Consider the following 26,474-nt stretch of genomic DNA (forward strand, 5'->3'; position numbering starts at 1 on the left):
CGCAGAAAGCAGGTTTCCTCATAAATCAGGATTTTAATTACATACAAAACACTGTGTGACAGGAAGAATGTGTCCCGCAGCCCAACACAAAACCTAATTACTACGTATTGACAGATAATGATTGGCCCTTTTTTTATTTTTAAGCGAAAGGGTGCTAGCTGATTATTGTACAAATACATATGGAAATCTTAGTGGGTTTTGATCTGATTCTGCAGCACCATTTAGGTTAATAAGATAAGATAATATAACACTTTGTGGATGTGAATTTTGCATTAGGAGAGCCTTACAAACCTGACAAGGTATTTACATTTTGAATTTGTATAGAGCCAACCTATATGATCCAAAGATTGTAAGCATTAGCTCTATACAACTTCAGAATACATATGTTTCTCACTCATATAGTCGGGTCATGATATAATGTCTCTCCAGGCAATATATTTTGGTGATTGATATTACTGTATTGGTATATACTGTATACCAATATACGTGTATATTGGTATATGTGTAACTGGAATATGCAGTGTATTGGTATTGGTTTGATATTGGCAAATACCAAATTTGGTGAAATAACAAATTTGAAGGATAATATCATAACAAACAGCTATTCAGTCTCCAGTCCACTGTGCTCTTTAGTTAAGGGCCAAAAAAAAATTAGGTTTAAATACAGGGAAAATGATTGGATTACTGTTCCTTGGTTTGGCGATAGCGTGATGGCGGGATTACAGACTGTGTGGTCTATGGATTTCCTGTCAGATGTCATGAATCCCAGTGTCCCCACCCCGAGTGGGCGAGGGAAAGAAGCTAAGAGAGCTGAGGCATCGTGGAGCTGAGCTTAAATTTACAAGATCGTCCGCCTCTAAATAATACCAACACGAGGGAACACAAAGCATGGCCATTACGAGAGCAAAGATTTCGGATTGTGCTTATTCTTCTCTCCAATTAAATGTATGTTTAACTCATCAAATCATTATAGGCTAGTTGTATTTTTATTTTACTTCACCGGTTCCAATATGCTTCCTCGCTGCATAATTAGGACAACGTTGGGACCTCACAGGGTTAATGTTTTTATGTAGGTTGCGACGGCCGCTGCAGAAATTGAAATGGTCAACTGTGAAGAGGCTAAAAAGCAAGAGAGGATTTTCCTTTACGTCTTTTTCAATATTCATCTGTCCTAACAAATCTATGGTGAACATGTTAATGTAATCCCTTTCTTTCTCTCCCCCCTCTCTCTGTCTGTCTCTCTCTCATTAAAAACAAATATAAATCTCTGTTATTGATTACATCTGGATGTCTTCATCCGACCAACAAAATCCAACCCCCTTCTCCTCTTGTAAGTAAAGTACATTAAATCCCCGAAATATTGATCAAAGATTTAATTGAGAACGCTTTTGTCTCTTTTTTCCCCCCTTTTTTTTTATTAAAGGAATCAGCATTCGCTCCTATGATTCTGATTTGGACTGACATGAAAAGAAGGACCATCTAATTCATAATTCCTTTTATTCAAAAGACGGTTGAGAGGGAAAACACAGACTCCCCGGTCCCACTGCTTCTGGCGACATGGCAACACAGTGATCAATAAGAGTGTGTGATGGGTTTTGTATTGATCAGGAAAATGTGGGTTGATGAAGTATGGGGTTGGAGGGTTGGGGGGTGGGGTGGTAGAGAGGGGATTTGCTTCCACATTAGCACACACGCTGGTAGTACACATCGTGCACGTAGATCCACCCGCGCCCCCATTGTACTAAAATTCCACGTAAGCCGTTATCGCCGCTATAATCGCTGTCGCCGTCTCCATCGTCAACATTATCACGCATGTCATTATCATCGCTACATCCCATTATTATTTAATTACACCCTCCTTCCTTTCTTGGTTGATGAAGGACGGAGGTATAGGGCCTCGTAGCTTTATGATCAATGAAATAAGGTGAGGATACTTTCCATTGGTAATTGGTAATTAATGCGTAATGGAGAGGAGAAAGGAGAAGAAAAGAAACAAAAGAGATCTAAACTAAACAGCGATGAACAGACAGGTCTTAATTATTTCCCATTTGGAACAAAGTTGTTGAGACCTCTTTACAAACCACATGCATTTAAAGTTTCACGTAGACAACCCCCTTCATTGTTAGTTTGTGTGTTTATTTATTTATTCAATTAATAGCATTACATTACTTACAGAACATACAGAATGTTGAAATATGTATGTGTGTACATCTGCGCGTGTGTATGCCAGTGTGCATCCGTAATATACACTATGTATTTGTATGTGTGCGTGTGTATGTCTGCCTGTATGTGTGTGTGTGTGTGTGTGTGTGTGTGTGTGTGTATATGTGTGTGAGTGCATGGTGCTTTTTTGGAGAGTTCCCTTGTGAATGACTAGACACAGACATATCGGCCTAAAAGTCCAACCTCCCTTGCAATAATCAACTCCCCCTATTGGCTGCCGCCCGTGCAGCCCTCGTGGATTCAGCCAATCAGAGCCGTGAAACATCCACCCTACCTCCACCCCCTTGTTCATAAAGAGCTCCTGCCTCCTCAATGGAGACTCAATCCTCTCACTCACTGGCTCTGCCTCAGTGCTCCGCTCTCCACTGCTGCTCTCTCTCTCTTTCTCTCTCCCTCTCTCTCAACTGCTGCTCTCTCTCTCTCTCTCTCTCTCTCTCTCTCTCTCTCTCTCCCTCTCTCTCGCTTTCCCTCACTCTCCTTTCCTTCTGCCTTCCTCACATGTACATCTCCACAAGCCTGCACACAACCCAAGGCGCAGCACCTGTTCTGGCTGGAGGTCAGGCTGGAGGTTCTCGGGCCGTGACTTGTGTGTGTTGGTGGCTTGAGCAAGGGGAAGGCAGGAAAGACAACACAACACGCAGAAACACCTGACGGCATTTGTGTGTGTGTGTTTTTTTTTTTGTCGGCAGGAGATGTGGAAACCCAGGAACTGATTCCTCTCCCTTTTCTCCAGTCTTTCCCCTGTTGCTTGTTTTACTTTTTTTTTTTTTTTTTTTTTAACTGCAACACCTGGAATGCTTAATGTGGACTGATGGATGTTTCCGAACTGTGCATACCAGACCCACTCTGCTACCACAACCAGTAGGTGCATCACCCTTCAAACTTCTGTCTGTCTTCTGTCATCTGTCTCAGGCAACATGTTTTTGTTTGTTTGTTTGTCTATAATGTACATTTGCCATAGTGGATATAGTTCATTTTGATTTAAAAAAAATGTTGGAAATTAGTCCAGCTTTACTTTGACGTCAATGGGACAGCAGCGACTCACCACATAGAAGTAGTTTGAGGGTTTCGACCGAAACCTCCAGGGGGGTCTGCAGGGTCCCTGGATCTTGCTGTTCGAACTGTAGCTCTGCAGCCCCGCGTGAAGATCCAGGGCTTATAGCCACAGCCTCGGGGAATAGCCAGAGGCAGATTAATGGGAGCAATAGCAGGATAGCAATCCTCTTGCGGCAGCTGCGGTCTGAGTGCTGCCCACATAAACAACACTGCGACTGGCGAGTGAGTGCGAGAGTGAGAGTGGATTTTGGGAGGGGGGTTGGATTTAAATTTATCAATGTATTCATTTTTATGTGTTTAATTTTGATTAATTTATTTATGTTTTATTTATTTTTTGTTTTGTTTATGGAGATGTTTGCCTTTTTCTAGGAAAAGGGAGTGGTGTTCTGTTTTCTATTATGATAAAACAAATATCCAAAAAGCTGCAGATAAACGTTCCTCTAAAATGTCTTATTATCCAATACAAAATCTTATTCGGCTTTAGGTTGAGGAAAATTACACACATCTGTGAAGATACGATAGAACAGGTAAATTGAAAATTCAATGTCTTTTGTGCATTATCTATGGAGCTTAAAGGCCATGTGCCGTCAGCCAAATTCAATATATTATAAAGTTAAAGGCGACAAAAAAAACACTTACTGCTACAAAAGTGGTTGCATGCCTCGAAAGAGGCTCTTCTATTAACCTCGCCATGACTCCATGAGGAGACCCTTCAGTGGGATCCTCTTAATGTTAAGCTGCAGATGGGATTGGAAAGGTTTAAACTGCTTGGCACTTTTTACAGGCTGTGATTAGGAATGTCTACTGTAAGGCTCGCTCCATGTCCAAAACACAGAAAATAAGCGTGTGTGTGTTAGTGTGTGTGTGTGTGTGTGTGTGTGTGTGTGTGTGTGTGTGTGTGTGTAGCATTATAATACAAGGCTTACAAGACATTTTTCAAGAGCCCAAAAGTTTGTAATGTTAAACTGGTGTTTGTCAACCACTCTTGAGGTATCTGAGAGAAGGGGCTTTTAAAACGTAAGGGTCTACAGTATTTGCTTAAAGTAAGATTGGCCGATTGCTTTGCAAGACTTGAACTCTGTCAAAGAAATTCCTTTTACATTAAAAGTAATTCCATAAATACAAAGGAAATGGCAGGGATACAAATTGAGCAGTGGTAGATTTTGAGTGATTTATGATATTTACTTTTTAATTGCTGTTATTAAAATAAGTGGATTAAATAGTTATTATTGTTGCTGTTGTTGTTGTTGGGGGCATTTTTCACTTTAACATATTGTTGGCCCAGTATTGTATTGATTAATGCTCGTACAAAATCCCTCTCCCAGAATAACTATTTTACCTACTCGTCATTTCTTAAATTGCACAGCCATAATTATATCAATTTTTTTTCCATTATTTTCCAAGATATGATTTGATGCTTATACTTTGTATCTACTAGTTCTCATCTATGTTATATGTTTATTTTTGTTATTTGTCATTTACACAATTCCTGAGCAAAAAAAACTCTACAACTGCAGCAATTAAGCAATAAATGTAATTTTCAGATATGTTTTACTTTTTGAGAGAAAGTATTGGCTTGTTACATGTTGTAAAACAAACACACACACATAGTGACCCTCAGACTGGAGTGTATACTGTTGGTGTGTATACATACGTTCTTGGTGTGTACTTGGTATGTTCTCTACAGTCCAGTACTTTTGCATTTTATACACACATATGTGTATAAGGATGTATTCGCTCCATGTTTCTTCCCTGTTTCTTTCGGGAAATCCAAATCCTGTCATCACATGTGAGCAAGAAGCATGAAAAGTGTCATAGTGTCCCATGTTGTCATTTCAACTATATTTCTGCTGCACATTTTAAACAGCAGTCAATTCTCATCCTCTCCATTTCTGCTCATTTAGAAAAAACAATGAAATAATAATTCATCCTGGGAATAAAACTGTTTTCTGTTCCAGTTAAATGGATATACACCAGGGAAATGTTACACTCTAATTCTAGTTACAACGTCACTACCAACACACACTGTGGGATGAGAAAAAAAAAAATCGTTGTCTGCTGTGGAGACAAAATGAACCAGTTCAAATGATCTCCATTTCTATTAGAGCACTCGTCACGGAAGTAAATCTAACTATACGTATGCGCGTAGGTTCACATATACCTGTGGTAAAGTAGGTTTAGCCTTTGGGAAAGCCATTAACTCCCGGGAGGGTTTTTTGACCCAATGACCACCTATTTGCCATGGTCAAGAGGTGCGTCTGAAATAGCATAAGCCTTCCTGTGTTTTTCTATATTATGTCGACATCTTTATGCATAACCTTTATAAAAATAAAATTGCTATTGCTATTTTTGTGGAATCAAAATTTCAAAACCCTTTTTAAGAATCGAAACGTTGACTGTATTGAACTCTGACGGATAAGTGTCATTTATAATAATTTCTGATAATGTTCTGTGCTTTCATTCTACAAATTATATGGATAAATGGACGTGAACATTTTGTACGGAAATGGGAAAAAATTGGAGGGGGGAAAAATCATAAGACTGACACAGAACTAAAACTGAGATTACTCACATCCCTAAGTGCAAGTGATTATTTTTTGGGCTCTTGGCCTCTTGGATTGGAGTTGAATTTACCATTTAATCTGCACTTAACATCTGTCTTAGAGCCTGCTCAGCAAACTGCAACTGTTTCTCATCACGTTTAAGAGACCCATTTTAAAATGAATATTAAGTAAAGATAAATAGCTCAGTTGCATGAAAAAAACATCTTATCTTAGCCTTAGGTTCTACCTGGATACCCCATATAGGTGACCTTACCTAGTGTTTAAGCATGCAAATATATGCATATAGAAGTATACACTTGCACGCACGCACACACACACACACATTAGCCCATGTAATCACACACTGATCTGGGGTCCAAAATGCGGCTGTGATGTATCATTGAAACATGTGACTGACTCTGTTAAGAGAATTATATATTCTTATCAAACATATAATGTGATCACATTTTAGTTTTACATTTATTTTCCTTCCGAAAATAAAACATCTGGGACTTCTCTACATCGCATAATAAACCACATTTTTCCAAAACTTGTAATTGGAGGGCGCTCCTTACAAAAGTGCTACACAGTGAGTACAATCACAATTGTTTACAATGATCTTGCTTTAAAATATGCCATTTTGGTTTGGCAAAATCAGATTTGACTGACTTAAAATGTTGAAATGTTTTTTGGTTTGTTGCGGAACTAAATTATTAAGTAACAGCACATTCAAAACTGCAAGTCAATTTCAAGAAAGAGTTTTAAATATAGAAAGTATTGAAATAAATTTGATATACAGCAATTATGCTCGAAACTACAGCAGGATATTAAAGTTCCCATCAATATCGTGTTTTTCAAATTTGCAGGATGTGGATTATGAGCAGAGACGGATTTTCCTTCTGTTCCCTTCTATGAGCAGTTCCTGGCTTTCTAAAATGTTTCCTTAATGGAAAAATGAATTTTCATACACAATATAACACCGCATTGAAGTCAAATTCTTAAAAAAGGTATTTTACGACTTCACACATAAATCAAGTGCAAAGACTTTTTTTTATTAGTAAATGCGAGCGAACGTGTCACTTTTTTTGTTTTTGAAAAAACAAGCATGCCTCTCTTGTTACTCCTGAGCTTTCAGTGACCAGACCAGGAAAGAAATGCAGCACTGTAAATGACACCGCCATTTTTGTGCCCGAAAGAATGTAATGGATTAAAAGGACTTCCCCCAGGAGCGGGGGTCCGTTCCCTCGTTAAGGCGGACCGGTAGGTATTCTATCCCGCCCAGAAAAACCTTGACACGTGCGACTGGTTTGAGTAACAGAACCGATGACTCCACTGACGGATGGAGAGAGAGCAGGTGGCCGACATAAAACTCAACCTGCTTTTCACTCACGTGATTAAAACAATTTGCTCGTGGGCCTTTTCCTACAGCGGAAGGAATAGTGCAATACACTCTTAAATAAAAAAATATCTAAAAGATTTTTCCCTTGTGAATGACTGGACCCTTTGACCGGACATTTTTTTGTGATTAATTTTTGTGATTCTAAACAGCGTTTCTGAGTGGCGATGCCAGCAGCTGGGGGTCTGTAGGAGAGTGGTGCGTTGGCGTGACAGCACCGGATGAGAAATAACTTCATTACGTGTCTTGACCCCCCCCACCCCCACCCCCCTTGATATAGATATATCCTTTAGGCATGCTGTCAAGGACTCCGTAACCATCAGGATGTAGATGGACACTTTTTACAGAGGCCATTAAAAGCTGCCGTCAGATGGGATACGGGCTCTTGTTGATAGGGCTGAAACGAGGGGAACGTAGGCCTCTTAGAGGACTTCTTAAGAATTAGAATGAGTTTGTTTTATTGATCAAAGAAAGGGAATTTGGATTGGGGAATGCATGTGCGCGCGCGCCCACACACACACACACACACACACACACACACACACACACACACACACACACACACACACAGCGAGACTAATTATGGAGTGTGGGTTGGCGAGCACATTTAATTTAATGGGCCTCGTCGCTGCTTCACAAGGTCCCACATTGTGAACTTAATTCCTCTTTGCCACGTTAATTTGCATTGTGTCATTTGACCAGTCTCACTTGAAATGCAGCCCGTGCCCTAATATCATTAAGCAAATGCAGAAAAAAAAGCACAACAAAAAATAAAAACAGAGAAAAGGAGAAAAGCCAATTTGCGCCAGACTAGACTTGGCTCGTGATTATCAGTGGATGTTATTACTGTGGAGGAGCAAGACATTTGAAGGTTACATTTTCTGGGCAGTAATTGAAATGCAAAATAACATTAGGATCGATGGCCATCTCTGTTTATTTATGAAATCAATAACGTAACTGTCCCTCACGAGTCCCCCCTCTGATTCCCAATAACGGCTTAAGTCTCCGCTCGTTTATTCTTTTCGCCCTGTAACCTCCTCCGGTCTCTTTTTAAAGGCAGTTAGGGGTGTGTTTGACTTTGCAGGGAGAGCAATTTCCTGGAGGTGCTTGATGTGTATGTAGATGGGGGTTGATACTCCAGGTAAGGAGACATCATCCATGTGGGAAATCTATGCAATCTCTCCTTGTGGCAATGACATTGAGGGGGCCATATGCTGGAAGTTTTTGTGTGTGTGCGCGTGAGTGAGTCTGTGTGTGCGTGCCTGTGTCTGTGTGTGTGTGTGTGTGTTTGTGTGTGTGTGTGTGTGTGTGTGCTTGTTTGTGTATGTCTGTGTGTGTGTGTGTGTGTGTGTGTGTGTGTGTGCGTGCGTGCGTGCGTGCGTGTGTGTGTGTGTGTGTGTGTGTGTGTGTGTGTGTGCGCGCGCGCACGCTGTTGGGCCTGGTTGTGAGAGAGAAGGGAATATTGTATTTTTCAGGCACTGTAAATATATATTCGCATACGAAAATGGTAAAAATGTATTATATCTCAATATAAAATATGTCATATAAATAAAAATACACAATATGAAAAAATATAATCAACACTAAATACATTGTTTAGTGGCAAAACATTTTTTATTTCTTTTCAAAATTTTTAATGTATATATTTTTAATACCCTTTATTATGACAGTTTTGTTATTTTTATGTTGTGAATACTGAATACTTTCTGATGTCCTCTGTCACAAATTTATTTATCCATTTTCCAGCCATCGCATCCCCCCGAACTAACGTTGTAATCTGTGTATCAGATGGGAAGGGGCACTCAGTTTAAAGCTGATAGAGTTTGCCTCAAACAGGGACAGCCTATCATAGAAAGATTAATGAACTAATTTCATGCATGGCTCCTTGCCTCTGTCCTTCCGCGCTCCCATGTTCCAATGTCTTCACCGCCGTGATTTACGTTGTGGGCTGCGCTACAAGCTTAACCCCTAACAATAATATTTCCCCTCAGTGGATAAATACACGGTGAAATATGCGGGGAAACCGGATGTTTAACTCTTAATGTCACCGAGGGGGAGCACAGGGTCCTTTCTGTGTAACTCCTATAAATATGTGTTGTTGATTTTTTGTTTTCTTAAAACCCATTTTTTAACAGTTACAAGCTTCTATTCAGATATATTTTGCAAAAACTGTGAGCCAAAAAAAAGGTATTTCCTGCTTATGTGAAGGATGGAGGTGGATGGATTTAGGAATTATGCAGGGGATTGGTAGCACTGCCAGCAAGAGCAGGCAGAGAGAACACACACACACACACACACACACACACACACACACACACACAAACTCAATAACACTTTTTTTATTTTAGCTATTGTTAACCAGTTCAAACCTATACACATTTCACATCAAAGTTTGGTAAAATGACAAAAAAGAAAAAAAACATTTTGTGACAGAGTAAGTAGGTGAATAATGTAGTCTGGAATATTTTTCTGTTCAGTACATGGTACAAAAGGTACCCCAATGGATGAGTTTGAGTGGTGGGTTCGAGTGAATATATATATATATATATATATATATATATATATATACAGTATGTGTGTGTGCACGTTTTGTCAGGGGAGCCGGACAAGCAGGACAAGTGGGGGGGCAGGGGGGAAGGCCGGCCCCACCAAGACAGCCACACAGCTCTTTGTAATGAGCGAAACCAAATTACGAAACTATGAAGCTATTTCTGTCGGCAAAGGATCGGTAGTTTGTGCATTATTTCATTTCGACAGATTTGAAAGGACCCATTAGAAATTTCCATTAAACCTAACGGAAAAAAAAACCTCTCCCCAGCGTTACTGCACGCTAAGTGCGGAATGAACTACTTTTTACATATGCCACAACGTGCTATTCCGCAGGGAATCCCCCCTATCTGGCTGCGATGGAATCCAGAATGATATATTAACTGTTGGCGTTCCACTCTCTCTGCAATTCCCTCCAACAGGACAAAAATATACCTTCGCACTGTAGGTGCAAGTTGACTGCTAACCAGATTTATCCCGAGTCCTTTAAATCTTTTATTAACCGCAGCGGTCTGTGAGTCAAGCCCGGAGTGATGTAGAATCGCTCCATCTCAAACTATGTTAACAGTCCCATCTGATTAAAAATGCATAAGGAATGTCTGGGACCCGTAAGAGGAGGGTTTATTTTTTCATGGCTCATCTAAAACAGGAAGGAAGCGGAGAATCAATAGATCTGATCTGGGCCCTGGGGTAGCGGCTATCTCCTCCTCTCTTTACCCTCCGCCCCCAAAGCAGTTAAAAGAGAGGTTTCATGTTGTCGGGACTTGATGACTCCATGAGATTTAAAAACACTCTTCTAGATGAAATAAATAGAATTTCAAAACTTTGAATTGAATGGCTGGCCATAGCCAGTAGCGTAACAAAAGGGCAAAGGTTTTGGTTAACTTTGGCTTTTTCTAGACATACTGTCTACTGTCAAAGGTATAAATTGTGTGATTTTAGCACCGATTTGGTTGACAGCAGCGATTGTTCTCAAAAATTGATCTCACGTGGGTTTATCCCCAGTCACAACACGATTAGTTTGAATGAATTGTCCTTTGACTTTGGCTTCTGCACTCATAAGAACATGCAACAATTGGGTTAGCTGTATAAGCGTTCTTAATTTGCGATAGTGTGAGAAAAGGAAAACGTTCATCAACATTGTTCGCCCTGAAAAGGTAATGGCTCAAATTGGGTTTGGGTAATTCGATTCCCTGACAGTGGGGGGGGGGCACGTCATCCCCACCACCACCTCCACCCACATCCCATCCTCTTCATCCCCTCCAACCTCTTACTTAAGACCACTGTAACCCGGCACCGTTCATTGGCGTAGCAACCGGGACTATTGATTGGGTTGTATATTACGCCATGATCCTGCATATGAGTGCAACACCTCTTTCTGTCCATTAACGGCCTTCTGGAGTTTCATTCATTCATTTACTTCGAGCAAGCGACCAATTGTGGGCATTGTTTGCAAGATGTATTGGTCTTTTGTTGACACGCTCATTAATTACCGTTTCCCCGAGAGAAAGAAGCCATACTGTAGTATATCACTGAGTATTCCACCGCATTAATGTTTTTTGTCCGCAGCGTCATCTATTAAAACTGTCTGATTAAACTCTTTTGTGCATGAGCAAGTTGCTCTTCCCAGAGTGATGGATCTCCGCTGCATGACTTACAGGCCTCTGGAAGAAAGTGTCCTATATTTGATGATTCTTTTGGTATATTCCCCCAATACCATGAGATTTCAACGTTGACTTCAATTTGATACATATTAGGTCACGTATCGCATTTAATATGAATTTGGCTTCGGGACCACAAGCTGTTTTATTGTTAGATATGACCACAACCTCCCTTTATTATATTTAAAGATAACAGTGAAACTATGATCAGTAACTGTGATAAGTATTAATTAATTTTGCTGGGGACCCCCTGGGACCTCTATAAGGACCCCTTGGGGTCCCCAGACCACATGCTGAGAACCACTAGTCTATAGAATACCTTACCTGTTTGCATTATGTAACAAAAACCTTAGTATCCCTCTCCATCAAAAATAATGTCTTGCATTGTGTAAACCATTTTACAAATAAATATAGCATCATTTATATGCGATTACATTTATTTTCATACGTTTTTATGACTTTCGCTGTATGCTTTCGCCATTTTCGAATGCTGAAACACACGTTCAAATGGTTGATTCTCTTGTTGTGCGTTTTGGATTTTTTGTGATTGTGACTCATTGTCCCGTCAGTGGGGAGGGGAGGGGTGGGGGTGGTGTTGTAATGGATGCATGGACTGGATGATGGAGTGGACTGGAGTGGACTCTCACTGTGCCAGAAGATTCTGGGACATACGTGCAGATATAAAGAGTTGAGAGAAATATGTATTAAATCAAAGGATATATTGAGAATATTGAATATAGATTTGAAATTATTTTGTATCTGCCGTGTCTAGTTTTATAAGTGGTATGCCTGTGCACAGCTGATTTTTGGAGATTGGGGCAGTTGTTCAATCTCATGACTCTTGGTTTGTTTGGCTCAGTTGGTGTGAGTGAGTGAGTGAGTGAGGGAGGACTTCCTGAACGATGAGCAAGAGCCAGAAGAGCCTGACTGTTGGCGTGGCTCATCACAGGAATTCTTAAATTCTGTAAAAAATGTTTATTTTGGTGGATTCTCCCAATGTGTAAATTAGTCACATTCAATAAAATGTCCGCGAGGAGCCTTCCAGGAGTCCACTCCACTCCGGGATCCAGTCCATGCATCCACTCCAACATCACCCCCCCCCCCCCCCCACTGACCGGACAATGTGTCACAATCATAAATAAAAATCGAAAGCCAGCCACAAGTGAATCAACCATTTGAATGCATGTTTACTCATTTGAATGTTGTTAAAAACACATGAAAATATAATTCATTATATGATAAATGATGCTGCATTTATTTTCAAAATGGTTTACACAACACAAGTAAGACACTATTTTTAGATGTGGAGATGAATGTGTTGTTTTTTTTTTTTTTCAAAATTCTAAATAGATTTCTGGTTATATGTGGATTGAGAGATGTATTTCAGTTTTAGTTTTTTTGCATTTAAAAATGTTAATACAGATTTTACTATATATATTTGTGGATTGTGATACAGAATTCCTCCCATACAATATACGTATGTTACATTTTGTTCCCCTGTTTGATAACATTGTTGAGTGTCCCGTTACCAACACGTCTCGATAGTAAAACCGGAAGCCTTTTTGTGTTTTATATAAACTTTATGCTATAATATAAACTATAATGCTGACAGCAGTCCTACGCCTCTTTTTTCCCGTGCGTCCCTTAGGATGTTGAGCAGGATGCCCTCTGAGGACCGTCACCTGACCTCCAGCTGCGGCTCCTACATCAAGACCGAGCCGTCCAGTCCGTCCTCCTCGCTCGTTGACACCGGCAGCCACCACAGCCCCAGCGGCAACTCCGACGCCAGCGGCGGCTACATTAACGGCCTCGGCAACGGGCGCTCGCACACCCTCGACTCGCCGCCAATGTTCAACCCGGGCATGCTGGGAGGTGGCGGCGGGGCCTGCCTCCGGCGCTATGACGAGTGCTCCGGCGGCGTGGTGGACGACTCGCCCATCAAGTGCGAGTACATGCTCAACGCCATCCCCAAGCGGCTCTGCCTGGTGTGCGGGGACATCGGCTCCGGGTACCACTACGGTGTGGCATCCTGCGAGGCCTGCAAGGCCTTCTTCAAGAGGACGATACAAGGTAAACGCACTTTCACCTTTTATGGCCTCCTTTCAATAAAGTTTATTCTTGTATTTTTATTCACTGCAACTTCTAAATCCGCTAAATGGCAAAATAGCTCTCGTTTGCAAAATAAGCTTGTTATTTTGTCCTGGTCTGCGATTACTCTGAATGCAAACTCAAAGTGCTTTACAATAACAACATGTAGTATGAATAGAATAGTAATAATAAAAAAGCAACCAAGCAAAAAACATTAATAAGAAAGTATATATTATGCTAAATTTCAAATTTGGGTCATCAATTCAGACTTTAAAGTATCATAATCATTCCTTGGCAAAGTATAAGCCATTACACATGTTTACCACATACTTTCCATTATCAGAAACTTGCAATTGTTTTGAACACACGCTGACCTGATGATACTACAGTATACAGCAGTATATGTAGTATATGGTATATAATGTGTATATATGCCCCTGTGAAGTGCATGTGCTGGCCGCGCTGGTATCCAGCCCTCCCAGCGCTAATACAGTGTGGTGATTACGAGTGTCTACACAAGGCATTAGGTCCAGACTGTAAATCTGCCGGGCGATGAATTTTGATGTGTTTGCCTATGAGTCGCACATTGGCATCGTCCCTGCCATGTGTGGGTAATGTTCCAGAATTATCACTTGAACAGAGATAATGCCCCCCCACCCCCCACCCCCAGAAAAAGCAGAATTATGAGTTTTATCTGCAGCATTTGTGTCTGTAAATGTTCACTCAGATAGTGAGCCACTCCATCATCCAGTCAGTGGCCTTTTGCCTCTGATCTGACACGCCGGGTCCAGCGTAGCGGTGTGGCACACGATCGTCTGCTGATAAGAGCTGGTGATAAAATGAATCACAACAAAGTTAAGTTTGTCGGAAAACGAATGAACGAGCAAATACATTTCTCGATTTTGCTATCGCCATGGATTCATCATTATTTCAAGAAATGTTCCACATGAATGCCTGCAGATGTGCATATATAGCTATATGCTGATATAGAGACAGATGAATAGATACTATATACTCTATACACAGTATACTGTACATTCTTATTTACAAATGTTAAGCTTTGATAGCGGAAATGAAAAGAACAATTATTTTGTCAATTTGCGTCTTCCTTTGTGTGTGCGTGTGTGTGTGACAAGGAATGAGCGAGAGAGAGAGATAGGGAGTGTGTGTTCTGAAGCACCATGTGACTTTTTGTGGAACCTCTAAGGGGGGGGGCACACAATTAAGGACAGTAAATAGCGCCCATGTCTGACTTTGTGTCTTGGCGCACAAATCCCCCCCTTCTCTTTCTTGTTCCCCTTCGTGGAGGACAGGCCCCGTAATGAACCTAATCTGTCCGTCATTCGTCCTGAGCCCCGGGAGTTTCAGTCAATAACAATCAGTGTTGGGTGACTGTAATTAAGAACCAGGCTTTTCATTGGGAGAAAGTGAGTGAAGAGGGTGAGGTGAGGGAGGAGGAGGTGTGGATCCTTTCTTTGCCCCCAGGCCCCTGCTAGCCTCCATCCAAAAAGGGAGGCGGTGCAATTAGAAGCTCAGGCACGTGTCGTCGGGGCAATAACAGAAGAAGGAGAAAGAGAGAGAGAGAGAGAGAGACAGAGGAGTCCTCTAAATAAAAGAGAAAGGGACATGGGATGTGAGACATGGTCATTCAGTGGGAGGAAGGAGAAGCCCCTTTAATGGAATGGTAATCAGGGAGGGGGGTCCCGGCCTCGGGAAGGAAGGGGACAAGGAGAGGTCCGGCTTGAGTGGGGACGAGTGCGTGGATAATAGCGCGGCATAATAATATATCAAAATTTAGAGGGAAAATAAGAGAGGTTAAGGAAGGATATTGTGGTCAAAGCGTCCTCTGAGATATAAAGGTGGACGCAAGACCTGATTAACTAAGAGGGTATGCCAACAGCCAGCTTTTAGTGGAAGGCAATTTAGGCTGTTCGGGGTAATTTGTCGTAAAAAACAACCCACCCCCACCCATTCCCTCGGTCTGCACCCCTCCGTCCAACCCACAGATATCCCACCACCCTGCCTCTCTCAGACGCATTGCTGATATTTCAAATATTTCACCACTCTACACTTAATCATTACACGTAACATACAAATAGCTGAATTCATTTTGTCAAGATGTAATTATTAATTTATTAATTTGACGAGTACCGATTCCACCAACATTTTTGTTTTATGTTATGCATCATATGAAAACATATCACACTTTTCCAATATTTTGGAAAATAATAAAATCGTATTAGTTTTTAACCGTAGATACTAGAATGTGTGTGGCCACTTATGCATTAACGTGTGCCAAAAAAAAAAATTTCAATATTAAGATTACTAATAATATCGAGCCGTGTTTATATTTTTTGGCAACGTTAGGGAGCGGAAAACAGAAGATGATCATTTGAATTACCCTCTTTAACTAATTTGATCAACTCAGCTTTGTCCATTTACACGGTGCTTTACACAGAGGAATCCTTTTAGGCACATGTTTTGCGATTTTTTTTAAATAGTTGCAACTGTGTGTTTGCTATATACTGTAAGAATTTCACAATCCACATAAAAAGCATTTTCTATTAGGACGTGTCTAATCACTTTGACAACAGCTATAGTGTTATTTGTGAAAAAGCTTATAAGTGGATGACAAACAAGAGTTTCATCTGAAAATTATTCTCTTTTAGATGATACACTTTGGTGCATAAAACAACACAAAAATATTTTGTTCTCAGTTGCATTAAGGCTCTCAGCAGCATTTTCCCATGCAGTTCATTTTTACAGGAGATTATGTTGATAAATGATTTACATTTTGGTGAGAAACCTTTGTAAGTATTTCTACAAGCTACTATATTGAATAAATCTTTTATTTTGGCTTCTCTGTTTTCAAACAGAAAAATCACAGTGGCCCAAATGTCCATGAGAGGACATTTCTGAAAAATATTTGAGGGCGGCAAAGCCAATCCAATTGCTTACAATGCCAATGTTTTTTTCCACGCCCACTACACTCAATGTATTTAATAATACAATATTTTTTGGGGCCGAGTGTACTCTACATGGAGGGTGAGGAACCTTTGAATCAATGAGTAAATAAATGTTGCAGTTTATTGCAATGCCATGCTTTTTGCAGGCAGCTTAATTTGCCCAATCCCATCTTTTTGTGAATTTTTTTGGTGCACAATAAAACATTTTTTTCGTCTTAGTCAAAGAAAAATGTTTACATTTTTTGCAACCCTATAGCACTGCATTTTGTTTCTACTGGTGTTGTGAGTTTTCTTTTCTCTTCAAACCTCTCAGTTGAAATGACTTTACCAAGCCCCCAAAACACCACAGGAACCTTTGCCAGCAACCTGGCATGTCGCCACTGGCCCCTCACTGCGCATGTGACCCTTCTGGCACCATCTATGCCAGAGATCCTGACAAATGTTGGCGCCTTCTCCTCGACCAAAAGCGGAGAGGAATGGGGGAGGGATTTGGGGGGAGGGTGTGGGGAGTAAGGGGGGCTGGGGACCGGGCAGATCTGCAACAGACAACACCTGGTCTGCTGTTTTTAGGTACCATTAATACATCTTTAGCGTTACAGGGCATTGTTTAAGAATTCAATCACAGGATTTACGGGGCTTCGGAGGGAGTTTTTGTCATCGGTTTCCGGAGGTCAAATAAACTTTGGAGGCAGTGTAATGAAGTGAAATAAATCTATTAGCCGGAATATGTCAAGCGATTTAAAAATAAGAAAAGAAACCGCGGCTACTGAGCTGCAGAAACAAAACGCATGCTTTTCTTTCTGTATTATATTATATATATATACATACATATATATATATATTTGTGTATATATATATACAAATGTTACGTTGCATTGAAATATTTCCCATCGTGAGCCGACAACTGTGTAGACGGACTGGAATAATACATCATGTTTGGCTCCACAATACGAGGACCTTGGATCAGCAGCTCGAACAGCGGCCGCTGTTCCGCTGGAGAACATTATGCGGAGCGCTCAGTCGTGCGCTCATCCCATAGTTCTTTTGCTGTTGAGGGAGGGAGGGCAACTCTCCCATCATCCTTCAGGTTAAGAAGGATGGTGAGGAGAGGTCGTGGCGAGCCTTGCGGAGAGGACGCGCTGCATTAATGAAGCTAATTTATCTGTGAATCAAAGTGGGGGTGGAGCTCTGGGGCGGGAAGGCGGCTTTTACACGTCCCATCAAAATGCCACTAAACCCTCCTCTCCTTCCCAAGTGTCACGCCGGGTCACCTTGGGACAGGTGTGTGTGTGTGTGTGTGTGTGTGTGTGTGTGTGTGTGTGTGTGTGTGTGTGTGTGTGTGTGTGTGTGTGTGTGTGTGTCTATGTGTGAGTGTGTGTGTGTTTCTGTTGCGTGTGTGTCATTTCTGAGTTAGTGTGTGCGTGTGTGTGTGTGCGTGTGTGTCTATGTGTGTGTTTATGTGTGTCTATGTGTGAGTGTGTGTGTGTGTTTCTGTTGCGTGTGTGTCATTTCTGGGTTAGTGTGTGTGTTTGTGTGTGTGTGTGTGTGTAGCGTTTGGTTTTCCTCTCAATGTCTTTGTTATGTACAAATCAGGCCTGCTTTAGTGGGGTAAGGAATGTGTTTTAATTTTGTTTGCGCCTTTTATTTTCTGTTAATTATGCGCACACACAAAATGAATGCTCTTTTTTCGCCTTATCTTGTCCAGGCAACATCGAGTATAGCTGTCCAGCCACCAATGAATGTGAAATCACCAAACGGCGACGCAAGTCTTGCCAGGCGTGTCGCTTCATGAAATGTCTCAAAGTGGGCATGTTGAAAGAGGGTGAGTTGTTTGGTTCTTTTTTTACGTGGAAGTAAACTGGACCTCTGGCTGTTATCAATGAACAAAACCATTGTACTGTATGAGATACAGTTTATGTAAAAATGTATGATATACAGTATAAAAACATCAGTCCATAGGTACCAGCTGTTAAGGGGCCCCAATGTCTTTGTGCCCCACCTCCCAAACACCTGCCTTCATAAAATAAAATAATAAAGTAAGCTTCCTGACTATTCGTTGTTAAATGGTCAAAGATTCCTGGCCGTGTATATATGTGCATATGCATGCGTATGTGTGTGTGCGCGCGGGTGTGTGTGTGTGTGTATGTGTATGTGTATGTATGAACTGTATGTGCGGGACGTCATGGGGTATTCCCAAAATATGTTTACATATGTTTCCATGGCGACTGGATTTCTTTACCGCTCACAAAGTTACAGCTCACCCATTGGGATCCAGGAGGTTGTTTTGATATATTCCATATTTCAAATGGTACATGTATGTGGTTACATGTATGTGCTTTGAAAACTGTGGGAGGAGTAGCGTGGCAAAATTTGGCTATAATAATAATAAGATGTGCAATAACAGTAAATGTGTGGCGCTGCCAGCACACTTGAATATAAAATAATAAGGATATTCTTAGCTAAATGAAAGGCATCATTAACTACCTGAATATGAGATCCGTCAGAATAAAATGAGCCAGCCATCACATGATGTGTGACTTTTGCTCTATGTTGTCGCTTGTAACTTGTCTCAGCTTTTAGTAAATGAAAAAAAATCAACATCAAGTGTAACTGTGAGTAATTCTCTCATTTAACATCCTTGGTTTGGCATTACCCAGCATTCCCTGAGGTGGACGTCTCATTAGATGTGCACTGCTGGTAAATCAAGGAAAAGTAAGGCCTTAAGACCTATGTATCAGTTTATATACAAGCTATACACAGCATAAGTGGAGACATGAGGGTCTGATCGGAGAAACAATGGATTTCCCACCATTGTTTTATTTGATTTATTTTATTAATCCGGACCACACCCATAAAGATCACATGCATTGTTTTGTGTACAATCCCAGTCTGGTTCCAGTTAGTGATGGGACAATAAAAAAGCTGGAAACACCAACCTCACACTCTCCTCATGCTGGCAGCTGCAGCTTGGCAGAGCTGGGGAAAAAAAAACTGCTGAGCTTGTGCTTTCTACCCCGTCCGGCCAAGGAGAGGAGTGTAACAGTACTCTAGTTCTTCCAAGACTTCCCTCCTTTGGGTTTCTCTCTCTCTCTCTCTCTCTCTCTCTCTCTCTCTCTCTATCTATCTCTCTCTCTCTCTATCTCTCTCTCTCACACACACTCTCTATGCCTCTCCATCTTTCAATGTCTTTCTCTTTCACTGTTTCTGTCACTTTGTCCTCACTCTATTTTAAACATCCTTCTCTCTCTCTCTCTGTGTCTCTGTCTCTCTCTCTCTCTTCTCTTTTCTGTCTTCATCTCCCTCCCCCTTTCCTGCTTGGCATATTGATCCGCTAAATGCTTTCTGAACGTCCCACCTCACTTCCTGCGTGTGTTGTTTCTCTTCCAGCGAGATGCACTTGAGAGTTCAGAGGGAAAATATAGCCAATAGATTTTTTATTTTTTATTTTTTTCTTAAGGAAGGGGCGGAGGGTTGGGGTTATTTTAGAATTAAGCTGTTGAGACGACAGGTCAAGATGATGCCCAATTGGCTTTGGGATGAGTTTATGCATGAAAATATTAGCACAAAATATTGAGAGGTTATAGCAGTGCTATCGGTGCCCATTCATGTAGCCTAGGCTAGTGGTTCCCAACGTGAGGTCGGGGGACTGCCAGGGGTCCTTCAATGGATGCCAGGGGGTGCCCAGCAAAATGATCAATAATTAAACTTCACAATTATTTCCTTTACAAGACATCAGTACCATTAGAGAATGTACATTCTCATTAGAGAATGTACATAATGTACTTAGCACCACCTTGCAGTATTTATTGTTACACTAATGTTGTCGTTACACTAATCTCTGTCGCAATGTAGCTTGAATGTTATTCTCCCTTGTAAGTCGCTTTGGATAAAAGCGTCTGCTAAATGACTAAATGTAAATGTAATGTGAATGTACAATAATTACAGTGTTGATCCTAGTTTCACTGTTATCTCCCCTTCTACAGTATAGACAGGTATCGAATTTTTGCAGTTAATCATCTAACAATAAACATCGCCTTAGACTGAGGTCAAAAGAGGCTAAATCAAATCAAATTGAAAGTCCTTGATATGGAAAAGATTGATAATCACCATGAAGGCCATTGAATGTATCTGCCTTAGAAACACCTTTTAATGCATTTAGGCCGTAAATATGAAACGGAAGAGGGCAAAAATGTTTGTTTGAGTGTATGCAACAGTCGTAGAAGTCTTCCGCCATCAACATGTAGGTTGTTCATGTCCAATATCCGTCCAATATCCACTGAAATAAACGTATCGAACAGTATGCCTTTACCTCCTCCTCAGTACCTCACCCTCCTTCTGAATGGTGGACTCACCCCACTTACTCTCGCTGCAGCCCTCGGGTCACCCATTGAAGTACAATTACAAGCCTATTTACACCTGCTGGTTTTTTTTCAACAAGGTGACGTCTCCATTCTATCCAAAATATCTCACAACAAGGGTTTGACCCGAAGCCAAAACACATAGCGTTGTCTTAGGAATAAAGCTAAAGCTATTAGCACGTGCTTACAGCCAGGATCTCTGGGTATTGTCTGTCGCTAGCAATGCTAAGCCGTTGAATCAGGGCAATCGTGTGTGGAAGGAAATATGACTCCATAGGATCCACTGCCTCACGCTCTCCAGACATAGCTCCGCAGCCACCGCGTGGTAGGTGATTCTCTGAAAGTGACGGCGTTCAATTAAACGGAAAAGGGACATTTAATCGCCACGCGGCGCTGTGGCATGGCCTGTTGTAGATTTGGGGGGGACTTTGATCATGGTATCGGTGGAGGACGGAGGAGGCCCACCCCGCTTGCTGTAATGAGATCACCGCGGAACAAGTGGCTGAGGAATAATCCAACAGCGCAAGATGAATGAAAGTGTCGTTTATGAAGATTTCTAATCTTGAGGCGTCTTGAGAACAGATGGCTAAAACAAGAGAGGATGAATGACAGTGACAATCCGCTGGATAAATTAAAATATCTATAATGGAAAGGATGATGTATTAGTAACGTGTTGAATTATATCCGTGTTGAATCATAGGGAGTTATACTTAATGTCTGAGTTGCGGCTGAACTTTTTTTTTTAATCTCATTTTATTGTTGCATCGACATTGCAAAGCAATCTTTACAAAATCCCCTTATCCCTTGCATGTGTTTGCTTTCCCTTGAACTTAAATGAATTAAATTATCCATCGCCGTCCAATAATTGATGGTTTTGTTTTCCACGGCCAACTTGTGATAAACCTCCGTCATCTCACAGCATCCAAACACCTTGTTTACATTCAGTAATTACTTGAAAACATGATGTTATTTCATGTATGAAGAATGGATCATCCAGTGGCTCACCTAGACAGAAATCAGTCTCTCTGAGCAAATCCAATGTTTCCGCCAGCTCCCCTATCAGCGTGCACCCCCATATCAATGACCGCACTACCCTCAGTTACTGCCTCAATACTTACAAAGACCCTCAGATAGCTTCAGGTGTGTTTGAGGAAAGCAAATCCTGGATCAAATGCTGACATATATCTACTCACAAAGCACAAATCTTTCACCAGGGACTGTGTGTGCGTGCGTGCGTGCGTGCGTGTGTGCGTGCTGGCTGTGTGCTGCTTCAGTCACTCTGAATGCACTTTTGCGTTCTCAGTATAAACTGTCAACAACGCTGTCAATTACAGGTTTCTTTGTGAACTCCCTGAACAGTGTTGAGCTGCCTTTGGACGGGCCGAGGAGGGCGTTTATCCGCTCAGCGAGGCACCGCCTCCTTATTGGCCCTTACATATCCAGCTGAGTCCGATAAAAGGTCACAGGCGATGGAAAAACTCTCATGTAATTAAAACCCGCGCAAGTTATGGTGCCGCTCACCATTGCCAGCAACTTGTTTCCCAGGGCTAATGTCAACTCTAAGACTCCATGGCGTGACTGTGCCATGTTTAATAGTAGAGACATATTGATCCCTTTATGATTTTTTGTTTATTTCACGTGTCAGTGAGGCTTCGGTAACAGATCAAATTGAACTTTTAATTTGCAAAACACATTTTACATTAGCATGGGTATTCCAAACAGAAACATGGAAACCTTACACTGTGGATACACCACAGTACATGTCTTAGTCTCTAGTTGTTTGATGTTCAACAGTTTGACACTTGCTTAAGTTGAACGTTAGCGCATTTCCAGTTTTACTATGAAGTGTACAGCGTGCACTTTATTCCCGTATGGTGGAGGCGCATTCTGACATCACTGTGATATCGTCAATGGATAAATGCGGCCAGACTATTTTGGCAACCTACACCGCCGTCTCGGCCTCGCCTCGACCACAGATACGAATCAGCAGTCTTTCCTGAGCAAACGTGGCTCGTGGGGTATTGTTACGGTCTTATTTTCCTCTAACCACGTACACAAAAGATTAGTAAAGCCATATCCAATATCACAGACTGTTAGGTCCCTTTCAAAATCAATAGGCAGAGATCAAAAACGAATCCATACAGCAAGATTACGCCATCAAAATAAAGATAAGGCAAAAGTTCATAATGTATCTCCACCCCCATGAACTCTCATTAGATCGTTTCAAATTAATACCACGGGCGTATATGTCCACTTTGCCCAAAGGGAAGCACTGTTAAGGCAATTCAGTGGTTCACTTGTTATTTTCCAGATTTTATCATGAGGCATCTTTGAATTTTATTAGTCACTGTGTTTAATGGCTTTTTATTTGATTGGGGTTTTAGCACTTATTGCACTTTATGTTGCGGGAAACCATTGTGGATTACTGCACTCGTCATTTTGTGAAATAAATTTTAATTGATTAAAATCTTGACTACACCACCTGATATAAAGTTTATTTAATTCAAACTTACTTGTCTACTTGTCTGATATGGTTATTTCAGTCTTATTACTGTAGGTGAAGGTGTGATTCATCGGTATGCTCAAGAGAACTGAGCTGTAAGGTCAGAACGTCTTAAACGTCTATGCACCTGCTCTTGTTTTCCCCTTGTTTTACTACAAGCTCGTCCGTCTCTCGGTGCATGTATTCTGCCTGGTGTTGCTGCTTGCTGTGCCAAAGAAACAGGCAGACCCTTGGCCCACCCAGAGGGCCTGCTTTGGCCTGTTCTCACTGTCTGGCAGGTGATAGATCAGACAAGGAGGCTAACACATGTTCCACTAAAGAAGGGGATTTAGTGATGTGTTGACCCCTTTGCAACCCTCAGCTCACAACGCACACTCATATTCATGGACACACTCGCAGAATGCGAAACGCCTCAAATGAAAAATGACACCAAGACGTTCTCCTTCCCTCCCTCTGTGTCTTTCAAGTCCTCTCATTCTTTCATTCTATCTTATTTTTCTCTCTTATCCCCACTCGTTCTTACTTTCAAACTCTTGTGCGTATGAAAACCCCCCACAGCCGTATAAACACACGCCGCGGCGATACACCAGGGATCCTGAATCGACCCTGGTGAGATGCAGACCGTGCAGATGTTTCCAATTACAAGCGCATTTGCGGTCAGGGTGCCTCTGTAATGCGTTGTAATACCCTTCCTGGACGATGGTGCCCAGATTCACGAGGATTGTAAAACCACAAAGTAGAGAGAGAAAGATTTCTGACTGTAACAATTCTGGCTTTGTCTTGTCAGCCCAACGGGCATTTAGAGTAGGTGATAGTATATGTTACACCCCCACCTCCATAACCCCCACAAACACTGGTTTCATGCCCATTTTTATCTATGTCATCTCTACATGTCCATCCGCCTACAAACAGATGCTTTCTGAGCAGACGGAGGCCGCTTGTAAGCAGCGGTGGAAGAAGGGCAGAATCTCTGTGCTTTGAAAGGGGAGATCGGTCATATAGGAGGGGGTCGTACGCCGCATCCCACTGATTTTTCCCAGCTAAAATAGGGGCCTCCTAATCTCCCTTGGCAGTGCTAGACAGCCAACCTATTCTGACACATTCTCTAGAAAGAAGCAGCTCCGACAGGTGAGGGGCTGAAAATAGACACTCACACACACATACATGCAAACACACACATAAAACAACATTCATGCACAACCCTCCACACAGACATACACCCTCTACAATCACGCACGCGCACACGCACACACACACACGCGCGCAAACACGCAAACACACATTCACACACAGCCCTCCACATTCACATACACCCATAGACCGCAACACACCCAAACACACACATCTAAACTCATAAAACATGCATGCATACTGTACATACTGTTAGAACACACCCGTGGAGAGGAATACACACATGATACATACTGGCATCCATACAAAGCAGAGCAGACTCTCCAGAACACTTGAAGGTGGTCGATGCAGATATTGAATCTAAAAGAAAAACGGGAGGTCAGGTGACCTCAGAAATTGCTCCTGGTCCTCTGCAAACATACCTTATCTCCTCAGTTCACAAACACACACACATACATGCAGACAGACAGCAGTGAAGGACCAACACCCAATAACTTTGCATCTCAGACTTTCAGTTTCACACCGTCCGTTAAAGACATTCATTAGTGTAGTTCATCTCTTCTGGCACACACACACACACACACACACACACACACACACACACACACACACACAGACCCTGCTACAACCAATACAACAGTATACTATAGACCCTACCCCCTGAATTTGGCATGGCTTCAAACATATTTAATCCCTATATTTGGCAACCACAATGTTAGATTGATGAAAGTCTCTCAAAGGATGTATTCTCGTAGAGGCCATAGGCGGCCTTAGAAAATGTGTAAGAGGGGTGACAAAATGTGTTGATGGCTCTGAGACACTGACTTCTGCCTTTCCCCCCTTTAGCCCTCTATGGAGGCAGGCAAATTTTTGTTTCCTTTATTCATTGTTTTTCGCACCAAAATAACTATTCGATAGAAGTCACTGGATCAATTTGAAACGCTTTCAAGACAATTTTCAACTTAAAATTTGCAGATAGAGATTTAACAATTTAAAGCATTTTTATTTGATCCAATGTTCTCTCTCTCTCTCTCTCTCTCTCTCTCTCTCTCTCTCTCTCTCTCTCTCTCTCCCTCTCTCCATCACTACCCTCACCTTCTAACTGTCTGCTGCACTGCCAAGCTGTAAACCGAAACTGGTTAGCATCGAGTTTTTAATTCCTGTCAGTGTCTATTAATTATGGACCAGTTGTACTGTAGGAATTCTGACTCGGGCTGTTTGCCCTCTTGTCCCTTGTCACGGCCACATGACCCTGCAACCTACAGCGGGGTGGCCGGTGTGTGTGTGTGTGTGTGTGTGTGTGTGTGTGTGTGTGTGTGTGTGTGTGTGTGTGTGTGTGTGTGTGTGTGTGTGTGTGTGTGTGTGTGTGTGTGTTTGTGTGTGTGTCTTGTCGTTTTGTTTGTGTCCGTGTTTGTGTGTTTCTGTGCTATTTGTGTGGATGGCGTTGAGTGTCATGTCAGGGACACGACAAACAGCATTTCACTCTTGTCTAACTTGACATGTCTGCATTCTGTGGATTTAGGGGAGACACCTGCTTAGTATATTCAAGCTCTTTGTGGCGGACGTGCTCATTGTCCTGTAATCCGACACCGACTGCGAAATCTTCTCGTACAATAAAGCCAGTGTTGTGGAGGAGGAACCAAATTGATTTTTACGAGTCAGGGCTACAGCGTACAGTGTCCAGCATTATTTATAAGTTACCTTAACCAAGACTAATGGTACAAATACGTTAAAAGGCTCGGGCTTTCCCAAAGCCTGTTAGTCTAGCCTAACGGACTAATTAAAAGGACATCCACATGTGTTTAAAGAACAAGAAGTCTATTTGCAGGCATTATTGATTACTTTCCCGCGTACAAATGGAAAGATGTGTTAGGGAGAGGGTCTCTCGATTTAGCTTCAATCTGCCAGGCATAAAATGATCTCACTGTGTTTGCTGGGAAGAATGAGCTCCCTCTGGGCATTGTGGGTAATTAGGTTAGTGGATAGTCGGTGTCAGGAAATT

At 41.7% G+C, this 26,474-nt stretch overlaps 1 protein-coding gene across 2 annotated transcripts in view; it reads left to right on the forward strand.

Annotated features, from left to right (window-relative positions):
* Positions 1-2,610: 2,610 nt before the first annotated feature.
* Positions 2,611-26,474, forward strand: part of esrrgb (estrogen-related receptor gamma b) — a 36,057-nt gene continuing 12,193 nt past the window's right edge. Inside the window, exons 1-3 of one of the 2 annotated variants that reach the window (XM_080019920.1) lie at positions 2,611-3,084; positions 13,075-13,496; positions 18,186-18,302. In XM_080019920.1, the coding sequence (XP_079876046.1) occupies positions 3,035-3,084; positions 13,075-13,496; positions 18,186-18,302 (589 nt within the window). In that variant the 5' untranslated portion in view covers positions 2,611-3,034. Of the gene's footprint in view, positions 3,085-13,074; positions 13,497-18,185; positions 18,303-21,127; positions 21,164-26,474 lie in introns of those variants that run through there. The other variant, XM_080019921.1, reaches the window with a different exon arrangement.

Source organism: Zeus faber (genome assembly GCF_960531495.2).
Source record: "Zeus faber genome assembly, chromosome: 2".
NCBI lineage: Eukaryota > Metazoa > Chordata > Actinopteri > Zeiformes > Zeidae > Zeus > Zeus faber.